At 40.5% G+C, this 16,743-nt stretch overlaps 1 protein-coding gene and 1 long non-coding RNA gene across 2 annotated transcripts; both read right to left on the bottom strand.

Annotated features, from left to right (window-relative positions):
- Positions 1-4,702: 4,702 nt before the first annotated feature.
- On the bottom strand, positions 4,703-8,387 carry pex12 (peroxisomal biogenesis factor 12). The gene is made up of 4 exons (XM_041816872.1): positions 8,179-8,387; positions 7,124-7,251; positions 6,066-6,598; positions 4,703-5,879 (listed from the first exon to the last, which is right to left on the bottom strand). The coding sequence occupies exons 2-4, from the start codon at positions 7,244-7,246 to the stop codon at positions 5,450-5,452; spliced, it is 1,086 nt and encodes a 361-aa protein (XP_041672806.1). The 5' UTR covers positions 7,247-7,251; positions 8,179-8,387; the 3' UTR covers positions 4,703-5,449.
- A 2,596-nt stretch (positions 8,388-10,983) lies between these two features.
- Positions 10,984-13,392, bottom strand: LOC121503765. The gene is made up of 3 exons (XR_005991392.1): positions 12,654-13,392; positions 11,929-12,081; positions 10,984-11,706 (listed from the first exon to the last, which is right to left on the bottom strand). It is a non-coding gene; the product is annotated as an uncharacterized LOC121503765 (long non-coding RNA).
- Between the last annotated feature and the right edge of the window lie 3,351 nt (positions 13,393-16,743).

Raw genomic sequence — 16,743 nt, 5'->3', positions numbered from 1 at the left:
ACCAATGTCAGGACGGAAATGCACCCAGAAACTTTCAAAATAAAATCCAAATACACTTCCAGCTAGGTAAGCTTAAAGCACAGTGTGAGGGTGAAAGCATTTTTTTTCGCATAAATAATTTGCACATATTATTTTCAAGCATGTAGTGAGTCCCTGCAAGCTTTCGCACCATTTCGTTGTGCGGAATTGCAGCTAATATTTTTTTAACATGGCTACTACATTAGAAATAAAGTAGTAGGTATGCACAGCTCTGCTAGTAACCTGAGCTCGACAGATGGATAATAAACACTGGAGCTTGTTGGTGGATTAAACTCAGTCTGGTTGGACAAACAGCAAAAACATCTCTGCTAAGAAAAGCTGTCAGAGTGGTTCTTTATTTGAAGAGGATCTGCAGACCTCTACAGTGGGGCGACCTCAACCATGGGACAGGAAGTGACATACATTACCCAACCTAGAACCAGAATGGCATACTGAATGACATATTTCCCGCTCACTGTCAGAGGTTACAGGAAGTAGCTATTTTTCACAACAGCAGAAAATAATCACTGATTGGAATCAGTTTAGATCAGGGGTGTCAAACTCAAATCCAGCCTGTGGTAGAGCTACACCTGGCCCAATAGATCATATCATATTTTTATTAACAAATATATATTATATATAAAATACTGTCAAACTATCCTTGTTAAGTCATAAAAGTTTTTAAGGGTAAAGAGCACAGTTAGTTAGAAAAAGTCAGAAATGTGGCAAACAAAATTAATTTGTGTTTTCATATCATATTTTAAATTTCATATCTCATAATTATGACTTTATCTTATGATTATGACTTTTAATTAAATATTTTGACCTTTCAGTTCAGGATTCTGACTTTTGATCTCATTTTTGACCTTTAAGATTCTTAATTTTAAAATGTAGGTCATGGTTTGACCTTTTTAAATGTATTATTTCAAATTTTATGTCATGTTTTGAAGTTTATAACTCCAAACTTCGACTTTCAAGCCCGTATTTTGACATTTAAACTCATGGTGTTGACTTTTAGTTTATTTTTTGACCTCTAAAACTCATGATTTTTACTTTTTCTCTCATACAGTTGCCTTTTAAAACGCAACAGTCACAGTATGACTTTAAATTTTGTGTTTTGACCTCCTGAACAAAGAAGTGTGACTTTTTATCTCAGATTTTGAGCCTTTAAACTTTTAATTTTTACTTCTTTTATCTCAGGATTGTTTATCATCAGTGCAATGTTTTTTCCCTTGTAATTAATGCTGGAGAAAATGAGGATGACAGTTTATGGTTAAATGTTGACCCTGATAGGCCCTCAGGTTCGACCTAAATTTTAACACCCACAATCTAAGGAAAACCCAAGAGGGTCAGGGTCAGGCACCCAAACCTTCAAGGATTAGAACATCAGTTCCCGAGGTCATCCCACTATAGAGGTCTGCAGTCAGAAATGTAGTTCTGATAAACTAGCACGGTACTGTAGCTACATCCTAAACGCTACACTGGTAGCAGCCATTGCTATCAGCTGCCAGTAACCCCGCCCATAGCTGTTGCCTTGTTCTCCCCAAATGACGCTGATTGGTTAGGTCCATTATCAGACCTGTCATAGGTGTTTTAGATTTGCAAGATGGATCTGCCTGATGACGGACATGGAATCTGGACAGTCCATCTGCTTTGCAAAGTAACCGATGATTACCATAATTATTGAAACATTAGGTTTGTAAGCTTCGAGAAAACAGCAGAGAATGAACCATGTGCTCTCTAGATTAAGCTTAGCCACCGTTTGTTTAACTTTCTAAAACAGCAAAGACGTCATACTGGCAAATTTCACCTCTTCTATCCTGACAGCGGTGGTCTGCAGGGGATGGCGTCTGAGAGTGGTGGTCTACAGCTAGGCCCCTCTGAAGCCATCAAACACATGGGAGAAATGGTCCCCACTGTATTGCCAATACTTACCATCAAACAGACATAAACGTTGGGGCCCATGGAGATTTTGGTCCCCACCAGGATAGACCCACCCACATCCACACAAACACTATTGAATGATACTGACTACCATCATGAATAATGAATACTGTATATTTCTTGCTATGTTTGATACTGTGGTGTAAATGTAGTGTCCCGCTATGATGCGGCGTGTGAGCGGGGGGGTATTTTTGGACTTCTGGGTGGGATAGAGGAGGTTCAGTATCAGATGGACTGTCACCTTCTCGCCCTCTTTTACCTCCTGTGTTTTTGGCGGGACACGTTTTCTCTGTTACCTTTCTCTCGTCAAACTTGTGACTGAAAAATTGGTTTTATTGGAACTGATCACAAGCACATTCCTGACTACTCTCTGTCCGTGCGGTCATTTTATCCCGATTCTTTCCTGTTTCGACGATGCGACATGTGTCTAGTTCTTGCTGACTCACATGTATATAAAGTGCATATATGTGTACACGTGCAATACACGCTATTCGAGCAATCTATTACTGTGACTATTATTGATGGTGATACTTGTCCCTTTTTTGAAGTTTCAGCCCGTTTTTTTTTTTTTTTTTTTCTTATTGTCCTGATTTTCTGTTGATGAAATGTTACAGGAGCTTAAAAAGGGAAGGTGACTCTTGTGATTCTTCACTCTGTTTAATTTCAGGGTTTGTGGACATTTTAATGAAGCCCTTTTTTATTACTCTCACTGTAATGTTGTGATGTTGATCCTGATTATCTGTTTCTTTGTTTCTTTTTTTAAAGTGGGCCTGTTGTTAAACTTGTCTGGAAACTCAATAAAGCAATTCACCGACTTCTCTTTGCAGATTTTAATGCTCATCTAACCTGAAAACCGAGGTTATTATAGGAAACTAGAGTGATGAAATAGCTAACACTGAAATATTAAAAAGATTTTAGTTCATTAAATCTAAAATAAAGACAAAGCTTTGCAAAAAGACAAAAACTTTAAAAATAACTAATAATATTAGCATAATAAAATTAGCATATTGCACATTGTATATGATGTACTGCTGCCTGTCAACACTAGGTGGCAGTGTGACAAAGCAGGATGCTAATTTCTGGATGTGAAGAGGAACAATAAAACCATTAAATAATCATTTAAATGTGTAAAGGGGCAGACCCTGATCATACATGTGAAATTTAAAGCATATCAGATGCTTCATATGAGAGTTACGGCAACTTCCTGTGAAATGGCGAGATATCAAAATGCCCGACAACGCTACTGAGGCATCCTCAAATAACACATGTCAGAGTTGTAGCCAGAAATTGATGCTTTTATTTCAAAATTTGAGCATGATAGTTTCAGGATTGTAAGAGGATTAAACAAATAACCTAAATGTGTCATTTCCTGTTGCCAGTAGGGGGCGCTATGATGACGGGTGTAAGTCTGATCCTGTTGTCTTGCCAAAAACTGTAGAAAACAGGGGAATATAATATGTACAAGAGGGTTTAAAGTCCTTTGGCACCATCAAAATTGCCTTATTTTAAAATCTTCCTGTTAGAGCATACTAAGGGTTAACTAAAAACCAGCAGAAAAAAACGGCTAAAAGTAAACTGAAAATAAAAATGGAAAATGATTAATAATAATGCAGAGCTATTATAACCTTACTGTGAACATTAGAGGTCCCCAAAACATGCCTGTGAAGTTTGCTGTTAAAAAAAAACACTCTAATATCAGATTTTTGTATGTCTAAAAACCCCTCTGTTTCAACCCTGCTCAGAACGAGCTGTTTCTGTGTCTGTGGCTTTAAATGTTAATGAGCTATCTGACTCCGCCCCTAACCACGCCCCTCTTAGGAAATGGATGTGGCTCAATGGATGTGGCTCTCCTGATCTCCCTCTTAGCACCATCTCAGCTCAGAGGAGGATGGCGCAACTTACTTTCAAGCAGGGAGGGCCAACCAAACTAGGGGGCGGGGCTAACTCCCCATATGACATCATGAGGGGAAAATCTGAAAACGGCTTGTTTCAGCACACATTTTCTGAAAGGTGGAGAAAGAGAGGGGGTACTCTGGTACTTGAGAGAATTGTAGACAGGCCAGGGGAACATATTTTTTTCTGTTAGAAAAACCTGAAAAAGTGGATTTTGCATAATATGTGACCTTTAAGAAATGAGCAAATAAAGACATCAACATTAATAACATGATTCATGTGCAGGTTTCCCTTTAAAGCCTGGCATAAATATATTACCTTATGTTTAGGGCTAAAGTGAAAGATTTGAAATCGGAAGTCAAACGGGCAAAACTAAACTGATGATAATGTTTAAGAAACACCATGACTTGAATTAATTCCGCTCCAAAAAGTATTTTTATTAAGAAACCTAAAATTAGACAAAAAAGTCAATGCCATAAACCAAAGCCTTGTTTAAAGTCACAGCAATTTAAAAGATTTCAAGACCTTAACAGAAAGAATATTCATCATTTCCTTTAAATTTCTTCAACAGAATCAACTTACTGAAGAATCTGACATTTAACAAAAACACTGAAGCTGTAACAAAATGCAGATTACTTCAATCAGTGCATTTTCACTATTTGATATGTTCTGAGCTCAACCCATTTATTAACAGTTTTTCACAGCAAATTTTGAAGTAGCCCCACCCCTCCTCACTTCATTTTTTGGTTAAAATTAACAATGTTCACTTAAAACCACATAGGAGTTTATTTAAAAAGTATCCCAAACAATGCAGAGTATTAGTGGATTCAAGCAAAACACTCTTAACAAGTTCTCAGTGTTTTTTTATTTGCTTTGAAAACTGAATTTTCAGCCTGTTAAATGAGCACAGAATTTAAATTTGTGATTTTTTTCCTATTTAATTTCTCTAAAGGCACACTAAAGCAGCAAGGTTTAAGGCTAGGTTAAAGACATAAAATCCTAAGATTATAAATTTAACCCCTTAATGCCTATTGTATCATATCTGACACACTTTCATGGGACCTCTATCTAATCAAAATGATCAATAAATTACTTACAAAAAATATACAAAAAATATATATGATGATTGGCTGACGAGCCCTAGCCAATTAGAGGCAGAAGGAAGGTCATGCCTTCGCCATCCAAGGAAAAAGCAAAACTACTGAGTGATTGTCATCAGAAAATGAAAAATAAGAGCTGTATGTCTCTGTTAACTCTACTTTACTGCTTGCACCATGCTGTAGCTTCTGTACTTTCTGCTGTCCTTCCACATCTGGTGATTGTAAACCTCACAGAGGCATATAACTGCCAGGAGGTAGATCTATCAAAGTTTTACAACATACTTCATTAGAAACTGGGTAAACAATCCTTCCAGCATCACATTTATATCAAATATATCACTGAAAACAGATTAGCTTTAATATAAAAGGAGAAGCTGTGTGTCTAGCCCAAAAACTACTTTCTTCACAGTTAGCAGCTTTCTTCTTCTGTGCCGGTTCCCTTTTTTCAATCAAGGCCACAGCTTTACTGAACAGTTTTAAGTCTACACTAAATCTCAGCTCTCAGGTGAGTAAATCTTGATGAGGTGCTGCAGTTCAGTTGGGTATCCTGTAACGGGGCAGCGTCTGTTTGCCTTTACGTACGCGTAGATGCATCGGTAACAGAAGACAAAACCTGACGTGGACAGCACCGTAGAGTTTGTTCGAAGCCTTCTGCAAAGCGGACAGTTTGTGCTGCTGGGAACGAATCGAGTATCTCCCCTCTGATTGGCTGAAGAGTCCTGGTCGCTCTGGTCCTGCTGTAGGTGGAGCGGTGGTGGAGGAGCGGGCAGGGAGGTGAGGGTTTTCACAGTGTTCTGGTTTTCTGAGGAGTACCACCACTCCAGGAACTGCAGAAAAAACACACCCATGGAGAGGGAGGTGGAGAGGGAGAGGGCAGCACCCCTTGCTGCCTGGGACATCATCCACCACACCCTCTTTAGCAGGCTAAAAACAGAGGAAAGGTGCATCAAAGGTTAAGGTTTCAGCATCTTTAAGGCTTTAAATTCCAGTATCAGACAAATCTGGCCTCTTCTAGATGGGTGATTACAAATATTTTTGTATTTTTGCAACCTTAAGTACCTAATAAAGCATGAAATGAGCAGAGAAACATGACAGCAAACACAGACATACCCCCCTTCAGACGGCTTTACAGTTCGATACGGCTTCAGCTCCAGGTCTCTGATATCTCGGGCATTAAGTCGTGCTAGTTTGACCCTAGCGAGCCACAGCAGAGGACTGTGGGTCTTGGTGACACCAAAGACGAAGAACAGCTGCTGGAGGAAGACCCAGGACTGCCAGGCCGAGCTGACGTAGGGATACGCTGCCACGGCGGCCCGGTAAAGCCTCTGACTCCTGCTCTGCGCCAGCCGGATGGAGAAGTCCTCCTCGTCCCTCTGCTGTGCCAGCGTCACCTCCAGCTTGGCTTTCAGGTACGGCACGAGGCACAGGAGGAGAAGAGAGCGCCAGTGGGACTTCCTGCTCAGCCCAAGATGGACAGGAAGCCCCCGTCCAGTCACTCTTTTCAGGCCATAGAAGTTCTCGGAGAAGGAGGCGCTGCAGTGGGACAGGAAATGGTTCTGCAGGAGGAGGTCCAGTAGCAGGTAGAGCTCATCAAAGCGGCGCCACAGGAAGCCGAAACGAGATGGGTTGGACTCGGCGAGAACCTGTGAAGGTTTTAAAGGACATGACGAGAAATGTGAATCAGATTCTTCATGCAAATTTGGACAAAAAAAGACTCCAAATCCTTGAATTGGCTTTTTAAAACCAAAGTCCTTTACAGTAGCTCAGAACAATGTTACTTGTGATGTCTGTAAGAAAACGATACTGCTGTATTCTTTTTTAAATTCTATTATTCTGGTTTTATAATTCTTAAAATTTAAGATCTTAATTGTAAGGACTGTGAAACTTTGATTTAACTAAGCCTCAAAGTTTCAACAAAAATGACCTTTTTGCAGCATTTTCATTAACAGCTAAGGGAATAGTTGGCCTATTTGAGTTGCATGCAACATTCTGAAAAAGGATAGTCATGACTTTAGAATTTCAATCTAGGATTGGACTCAGAAAAACAGAATTTATATCTGGACAACAAAAACAGAAGTCTGGAATACAAATTTGTTAGGACTTGAAATCATGTGGAGTAGGGCCAATCTAAGCTGTAAAATCCTCCCTGGTAAATGACTGCCTCTCACCTTGACAGCGTGTTTCAGTGCCGGTCTCACCGCCTCCATCAGAGACTCCTGGGCCAGGACCTCAAAGATGGACGGCTGCTCGTTGACTGACGTGGAGGTCAGATGAGCTCCAGCTTCTGCCATGGTTTCTGTACAACAACAACACAAAGATATGTTACTTCACAACACAAGGGGGGCACAGAGGGAAGTAATAGAGCTACAGTTTGAATTATTATTCAGTCAACTGATTTTTTAAGTTTCCTATTGAGTTTGCTGACATCAACCATCAAAACAGTAAAAAAATCCTACCATCCTGCTTCAACTGTAAGGGCGCTTTATATTAATTATATAACAATGCTTTGACATCCATGCAGATGCATGCAAAAGAAAAGAGCAAAAGAAAGCAAACACAAAAGAACCATACAAGAGTTAAAAAACAGCTAAATTTAACATGTGACTGCATGAAAGCAAGCTAGTTACCAGGTAATCTCTGAAGAATTGCTGCAAATGTTATAGTTGAACTTTTAAAGTGGCATTAGACATTACGGGCAGATTTATTTTACATCATTGTGGCTGCAGGAAGACAATGCAATTAACAAAAGTAAAAAAAATGCACTATTGCATGACAGCCTTATTTATTTTAGATTCACAGAAACATAAAGATGCAAACAGATAAAGCCATATGGTTTCATAGTATTAGATCATCACATTTCTCCTCCTGTGGTGCTCACTTAGATGAAAACTAAATGTACAGTCAAATCAATGAACTATAATTTAAGACCTGTATGTTTATCGTCTTTACTTAGGCTCATAGAAATTGCCTGTGTTTATAACATTGCAATCAATACAACAAAGTATGGCAAGACATTGCAATGTCACTTTTGCACCCAAATTACAAAGTTACTGTACCACTTTCTAGCTTTAAAAGTGAATTTAATGTTACGCATCATTAGTTTAGTAAATGCTGGAAAAAGCAGAAGCAGTTCTCTAAAATTTAAGTCTATTTTCAACTCAGGTGTGAAAGAGTGGTCTTATAAAAGCCTCCATGTGGTTTAACTCCAGATAACACACCGTACCTTCTGTCCTAGCTGTTAGCCGTTAGCTTTAACTTAGCTTAGCTGCGTCTCCTCGTGCTCCGTTAACATCGCACGCGTCTTGGAAAAAACTCCTCATATCACACCGATCATCGCCGCTAAGATAAAGCGACCACAAATTCCCAAATCATCCACAACTTCTGCTCATTCTCCGTGCACGGTGGACTGTTGACAGATAGAGCAACCTCTGCTTCCGCATACAGACGTTTTGACTTAACATTATGACGTCATGACGCAAGTACTCCGGGAGGTTCAACCGTAGTTAAAAGGACGGTTTTTCGTTTTAATAAAACACCGTGTAGTTCTTGTTCTTCACTTGTCGCTACAGACATCAGTGTTGTGTGTGTTTTGACGTTTTGATTAAAAAAGATAAATAATCAACAGGTTTTTTAAAGTTTGGACGCTTCCGGTCTGTAACCAAAGACTCAGGTCACCAGTTAACACGGTCACAAGGAAACGTATTGCACCTGGTTAGTTGAGATTATGTGGCTTGCCTACGTATTGCTGTTATAATTTAAAAGGTGACCGTGTTAACTGGTGACTTTCAGCCGGATGCACCTGTGGCTGTCACACTGACAACAGATCGTGAACAGAAAGTATCTGGACTAATGTCTCTTGCTCTAATCTAAAAACAACCAATGAACGTCTTTGACATTCTTCAAGAATTCATTGGGAAACCTTTTGTTGTCCAATTTTCAATTTTAATCTTGGTTTATTGGCATGAAGTGATTAGTTGCTGCCAAAGCAGTTTTAAAAAAAATAAAAATAAAATAAATAATAATAATATTTACACATATTTTGTTAACATCAGCTGTAATCACGATGACAAAAAGTTTAGGACTGAAAGTCACCAGTTAACATAGTCACTACTTAAAGTATAAAACCAGTAAAAAAAAAAAAAAAAAAGCTAGAACTCTGACTTTTTCTTAGAATATAAAATTGCATCCTATTTTTTCAGTGGCCCTAATTTTCCTCCATGGTAATGTAATGTACAAAACAGCACTGAGTATAGTTTATAGAACTACACAATATAGCGGTGTATAAACTGATTAAAATGTTCTCCATCCTAACAGAGGTCCTGGTACCATCGTAGTTCCTATTTAAAGTGTATTTGACTGTATGGAAACAAAGACAATAGCTGGATTTATTTGCTGCTGGTTTTTGGTCAGAAATGATCAAACAGAAATTGGATAGATGGATGAATATTTAACATTTAATCACAAGATACAGTAAAAATGCTGACATTTCATCACATTGTTAATAAAGATTTGATAAAACTTTATTAATCCTCCACTGGGGTAAATTTGGTTATGACAACTGCTCAAAGTAGAGGGAAACATAATCAAATATTTAATAAAAACAAAATGAAAACTGGGAGTGTTTCTAACACTTGTATTCTGTAATAAAGAAATGAAGACAAAAACTCCAAAGGGGAAAATTTGCCAACAATACTTCAATACCAGATGACTAAAAGTGATAGAATAGTCTTTTTACTAATTTACACATGCACACTTTAACTTGTGGAAGGATCAAGACCAGATTTTTAAAAAACAGTGTGAATAGTAGTGATTTGAATGAGGGACTAAATATCCAGGTATCATTACTCATCTTAAACTGTGATAGTATTATCAATAATTTAACATGTTGAGGAGCAAAGACTTTTGGATAGATGGCTGTAACATCTGTGGGATAGTGGTTATATACATATTTGTACAAACATAAAAGCATATTCACATTTATATAATCTCTTATATATATATATGAGATAAAATAATAAATTTCATGGTGGTTTTGAAGAGTCTGACTGCAGTAAGGATGAATCAGGGGTGGCAATCATGCCACTATGTTGCTCGTGAGAACATTTCTAGCGTCAACAAATTGTAAACATGAAGAAAACATGAGATCATCAGCCAAGAGGTAAATCCACCTGCACAACACCATGCACAGCTTAGAAAAATATGCAACAGAAATATTCATATATAATCTTGGATAACTGGATTGCTGGTGCATGTTTTGTTCTTTGCAGGACATTAATGAATGGAACTGACTGTATTTGTTTTAGTAAAACCCTTTAAAGAAGCATTAATTAATGCATCTGGGGGGAAATGAGATGCAAGTAAAAGACACTTTGGTAAAATTAAAAAAAAAAAAAAACTTATGCCATTTAAAAAGAAGCTGAAATCCTGTTTTATATAATATTAACTCATGAAGATTTTCTATTTCCTTTTGGGATTTAAAATAATCTATGCTGGTTCATTAAATTTGATGAAATATATTTGCAAGTAGGGCTGTCAAATGATCAGCGTTTTTAATCGTGATTAATCTCAGAATCCCGGCAGTTAATTGCAATTACTCGCATCATGTTTAATCACATTAATCACAATTTAAATTCCAAGTGAAGGTAAAGTAAACCTTTGATAACATAAGGTGCAGATGACTTCTGACTTGTCCACTGAGCTGTCTGAGTTTTTAAAAGGGAAGTAAAAAAACTGAGGATCAGTGAGGGAGTTATTTTTCATAACTGGCTGTAGGGAGAAGTTGAAGCAGCTGAACCAAAGTGTGTTGAAAGAGACAATAAAGTGTAAGATTACTCAGGATTAAAATACTAATGCACTAATTATGCATCAGAATTAATCACAACTAATCTCGACAGGCCTGGTTATAAATCATGTCAATAGTCCTATCTGGCAATTTATAACAACGTTGCCCTCAGGAAGGAAAAAAAAACAGTTTATGTGGTCCCCTTGGCAACCAAAGTTGCCCGTCCCTGTTATGAATGATCTCGCACTACTTAAATGGAGGGCTCAACAGTCTTTGGCTGAAGGGGCTGCTGAGGCCCCAACAGTGTCATGGGTTGTCCATTATGGATGCCAGCTGGCAAACATCCTCCTCAGAGTCCAGGGCGAGGGACAGTCCAGGACAGACCTGCCCCTCCTGACCAGTTTATTTCGTCTTTTTCTGTGCTCCCTCCTCCACAGCCAACCACTGCATAAAGGACAGCAGATGACATCACACTATCGTAAAATGTCCATAACAAGAGTTCTGCACGCTCCGAAGGATGGATGGATGGATGTTCACTGGTGCAGTCTGGGGGGCCAGCTTACAAAGCCAGCAATGATCTGCCTGTACTCCACTGGAGAAGTCAAAGAACATGACCCTGACAGCACTGGTGGGGTTCTCCAGGTGAACCAGAGACCTGTGCAGCAGGTAGATGACGGCGTTGTGCACCCTGATGTCTGGCTGGTAGGCGAGCTGCAGGGGGGTCCAGACTCGAGCTCACCAGGGGATAGGTGTGCTAAGGTTGATCTCCTCCACGGACTTCATCAGATGAAAGGCGAGAGTCTGAAGTGGTTAAGCTCTCTGAGGTGCAAAGTCTTCAGGACAGGAACCATGCAGGAAGTCTTCCATAAAGTAGGGATCCTCTCCAGACTCGGGCTCGGGTTGAAGATGACCAGAAGCCCCTTGCAGTTTGCACAGTCCTTCAGGAGTCAGGGCTGACACCAGCAGGACCTGTAAAAGAATGTAGATTGTAGATTTATGGATGCTTGTAAGAGTTCCATTTAGTATTTGCAGTCGCCCAAACACTGACTGAAATCAATACTCAGGTTCTCAAGATTTAGCTAAAATCTCAAAAAATGGCAGTATGACCAAGTTTCCCATCAAGAGTGCAACATCATAACATTTAGACTATGTGTATAGGTGGAGGCCTAGAAAACAGAACTTAATGCTCACCTACACACACTTGTTGCTGTCGGAACGACGTTAGAGCAGCTCTGGCCTCCAATGGCTTCAGGTATCCGGTGGCTAGATGACGACCCAATCTGAATCCTGGCTCAGCATCCAATTGATGATGGAGGGCATCGGGGTCTTCTTATAGGATGAACACTGTGGTAGAGAAGAAGAAATCGGTTCAGTTGCAGGCAAGGGTTCATACCCTCCTGCAGCCTATGGCCAGAGACAAGTCCAGAGTCACAAAAGGCTGACTTGCAGATGCAATCTTTCTCCCTGGAAGACTGTCGTTACGCTAGCTATAGGTCTATCTATTTTAGGTTTGTTCCAACCTGTCAGGCAAGTTATTAGGAAATAATGGGATGTACGGACAGATGAAAATTTTGGGATCCAGTTGAGAATTTTATGTGGTAGTTGTAAAATAGCCACAAGTATCAAAAGTATCCAAAAAAGTTCTCTCTTTTCCTAATCTTTGGGAACTTTGGACCAGTGGTTTTCAACTGGTCTAAGGACCCGCCCCCTCCAAAAGGAGAGATCGCAACAAAAATGTTTGGAGAATTTCAACCACACTGATATATTAAATGTGGCAGTTTTCACCTTAGATTGGACAAAACAAAGATGTTTCAAAAGTGTATCTGTACATCATGGCTAACCCATCTAAAGTTGGGCTTAAGTTAGAAATTGAGTGAAACATGACATGAGTGTGTAGAGTCCCAGCTTCCTCTTACCTTCAGCAATGGTCCCCAGCACGAGGATGCCTGGCTCAACTTCTCATGTAGACAGAGGAACCAAAGACCATCTCACTGTAGCAGCAGCGCGACTCTGAAAATTTTGCCAAAAAGCCCAATTCTGCAGCATTGGGCATTTTGGCAACTTTTTAAGAACAGCAGACATACAAATACACAAAGGACTGCAAACATGACCGGTACAGTAAACACATAAACAAGTTATCAGTATATGCCATGGCTCCTGGGTCTTGTTGAATCTTCTTTATCATTTTGTTATCTTCATATTGCTAGGTGACTGTGCAGGAGCGATAGAAACAAGGTCTGATGCCTCACTGGTTGTCATAATTCTTCCTCAGTGTTGGGCTGTTGTTCCTTCCAGAGCACCTTGTGATCATTTTCTGTGCTGCATCATAGTTTCCTTAAAAAAACGCTGATGATGTGATATTTCCTGAGAGCAATTAGAATTTTGTTGTTCCACTGTTGGTCCAAGTTTCCTTGAAAGCTCTTTGAAAATATAGTTTTTTTTTCCACTGTTAGTCCGTTGTTGGTCCAAGTTTCCTTGAAAGCTCTTCATGGGTATTGTTTTTTTTAACCGTTAATCCATTGTTGGTCCAAGTTTCTTTGAAAGCTCTTTGATAATATTGTTTTGTTTTGTTTTAATGTTAGTCCATTGTTGGTCCAAGTTGCCTTGAAAGCCCTTTGAGAATATTTTCTTACTTTTGGTCCATTGTTGGTCCAAGTTTCCTTGAAAGCTCTTTGAAAATATTGTTTTTTTCCCACTGTTAGTCCGTTGTTGGTCCAAGTTTCTCTAAAAGCTCTTTGACAGTATTGTGTTTTTTACTGTTAGTCCATTGTTGGTCCAAGTTACCTTGAAAGCCCTTTGAGAACTTATCTTTTTACTGTTGGTTCATTGTTGGTCCAAGTTTCCTTAAAAAATTCTTAATGGGTATTTTTTTTTTAACCGTTAATCCATTGTTGGTCCAAGTTTCTTTGAAAGCTCTTTGATAATATTGTTTTTTGTTTGTTTTGTTTTGTTTTGTTGTGCTGTTGGTCCATTGTTGGTCCAAGTTTCCTTGAAAGCTCTTTGAAAACTTTTTTTTTTTTACTGTTGGTCCATTGTTGGTCCAAGTTTCCTTGAAAGCTCTTTGAGAATGTTTTTTTTACTTTTGGTCCATTGTTGGTCCAAGTTTCCCTGAAAGCACTTCGAAAATATTGTTTTGCTGTTGTTGTACTGTTTCCTTAAAAGTATTTTACCCACATAATTGATGTCAGAGCACTTTGAATTTTTTCGTTCAGTTGTATGTTTCCCTTGAAAAAACAATATCCCTTTGACTCTTTCTATAAATGTGTTTAATCCATTTTGTTTGTTTTGTATTTTGATGTTTTGCTTTTTTATTGATTTTTTTTTTGGTAATATGGATGACAGCTCTTTTTTTTTATAGATATTGAACACACTTTTTGAACTTTGAAAAGTTTGAGTATTATTTTTTTCATTTGAATTCAGTGGGTTTGTGGATTTTATTTTGCTTTATTATGAACACACATTGCTTTTTTCACTCAGCGAACAACACTTTTGAATTCAGTTTAATTTTATATTGAGGTATTTTGCATTTTTGTTTTTTGGGATCTTATTTATTGAGGTTGTTGTAAGTGATCAACCATGCAGCATTTAGGAACTGAATAAACTTGACTCCCCTGGTGATGGTGACCTACCTGCTGCAGGATGACGGTGTAGCTGAAGGCTGGGGGGAACCACGGAGGGGTGGAGGTGAGCCCTCCTGACAAAAGAACCCTCTGTAGGGTGAAGGTAGACTCACAGGTCAAGGAACCCTCTGAAGGGTAGAAGTGGACCAACAGGTCAAGGAAACCTCTAAAGAGAGGTAGTGGACCAACAGGCCAAGTAACACCCTGAAGGGTGGACCCACAGGTCAGATAAACCATCCACCTGGTTACCAACACAAGGCTGGCCAGTGGGGTCCTCCGATTGTGGGTCAAAGTTACAGTCAGGTTGTGAATTCTAATTCACAACTAAACATTATGAAAACATTACCATTAGCTGAGTGAAATGACAGGCCCATTGCCAGCGTGAATTCTTGTTTGTATTACCATTAGCAGAGTGGAATAAAAAAAAAAGGCCTGTTGCCAGCATGAATGCTTGTATTACCATTAGCTTAGTAAAATAAAATGCCAGTTGCCAGCATGAATGCTTGTTTGTATTACCATTAGCTTAGTGGAATAAAAAGGCCTGTTGCCAGCATGAATGCTTGTTTGTATTACCATTAGCTTAGTGGAATAAAAAATAGGCCCATATGTGAATAGAAAAAAACTGTGGCAAATTCAGCACTAGGATTAAAAATCACCAACCTCCAATACCTGGTCATTAGACATCTTAGTGTTCAGTGTTGATGGTCAGGTCCAGGTGTCGGCGGGGATCACTGCTGTCTCCTCACAGATGCTTGTGTGTGAACATCCAGATTTAGACAGTGAAAGTCATTTGACAATTTGAATTGCAAAAATAACTTTTCGTACTTTTCTTTTTGTTTTTGTTTTTTTGTTTTTTGACTTTTTGCGTTGAACATATTTGTTGCTTTTGTCTTACTGGAAACAGTTTGGGAACTTTGTTGCTTTTGGTGTAAAATACACTTAGTAATGTTTTTGTTTTGAATACACTTTTATTCATTGTAGTGCAGAGTCTTTTCTTTGTTGTATTGAATGAATCTTTGATATTTAGTTTTAAGTTCACATAAGGGGGGGAGAAAGACCTGGAGGCCTGAGGAACCCTCTGCAGGGTGGAGGAGGGCCGGAGGCCGAGGGGAAACCCATTTCAGGGTGGAGAAGGACCCAGAGGCTGGAGGAACCCTCTGTAGGGTGGAGTAGGACCCGGAGGCCAGAAGAACCCTTTGCAGGGTGGAGTATGACCCGGAAGCCAGAGGAACCCTCTGCAGGGTGGAGGAGGGCCCGGAGGAAACCATTTTTAGAATAGAGTAGGACCCGGAGGCCGGAGGAACCCTTTGTAGGGTGGAGGAGGGCCCGGAAGCCAGAGGAACCCTTTTCAGGGTGGAGTAGGACCCGGAGGCCGAAGGAACCGTTTTTAGAATGGAATAGGACCCGGAGGCCGGAGGAACCCTCTGTAGGGTGGAGTAGGACCCGGAGGCCGAAGGAACCATTTTTAGAATGGAGTAGGACCTGGAGGCCGGAGGCACCCTTTGTAGGGTGGAGGAGGGCCCGGAAGCCAGAGGAACCCTTTTCAGGGTGGAGTAGGACCCGGAGGCCGAAGGAACCTTTTTTAGAATGGAATAGGACCCGGAGGCCGGAGGAACCCTCTGTAGGGTGGAGTAGGACCCGGAGGCCGAAGGAACCTTTTCTAGAATGGAGTAGGACCTGGAGGCCGGAGGAACCCTTTGCAGGGTGGAGTACGGCCCGGAGGCCAGAGGAACCCTCTGCAGGGTGGAGGAGGGCCTGGAGGCCAGAGGAACCCTCTGCAGGGTGGAGTAGGACCCGGAGGCCGGAGGAACCCTTTGTAGGGTGGAGAAGGGCCCGGAAGCCAAAGGAACCCTTTTCTGGGTGGAGTAGGACCCGGAGGCTGAAGGAACCATTTTGAGTATGGAGTAGGACCCGGAGGCCGGAGGAACCATTTTTATAATGGAGTAGGACCTGGAGGCCGGAGGAACCCTTTGCAGGGTGGAGTACGACCCGGAGGCCGGAGGAACCCATTTCAGGGTGGAGTAGGACCCGGAGGCTGAAGGAACCATTTTTATAATGGAGTAGGACCCGGAGGCCGGAGGAACCCATTTCAGGGTGGAGTAGGACCCGGAGGCCGAAGGAACCATTTTTAGAATGGAGTAGGACCCGGAGGCCGGAGGAACCCATTTCAGGGTGGAGTAGGACCCGGAGGCCGAAGGAACCGTTTTTAGAATGGAGTAGGACCCGGAGGCCAGAGGAACCCTTTTCAGGGTGGAATAGGACCCAGAGGCCGGAGGAACCCTCTGTGGGGTGGATTAGGACCCGGAGGCTGAAGGAAACTTTTTTAGAATGGAGTAGGACCCGGAGGCCAGAGAAACCCATTTCAGGGTGGAGTAGGACTCGGAGG

Source organism: Cheilinus undulatus, linkage group 21 (genome assembly GCF_018320785.1).
Source record: "Cheilinus undulatus linkage group 21, ASM1832078v1, whole genome shotgun sequence".
Taxonomy (NCBI): domain Eukaryota; kingdom Metazoa; phylum Chordata; class Actinopteri; order Labriformes; family Labridae; genus Cheilinus; species Cheilinus undulatus.
This window is presented reverse-complemented; position numbering and strand designations above follow the sequence as displayed.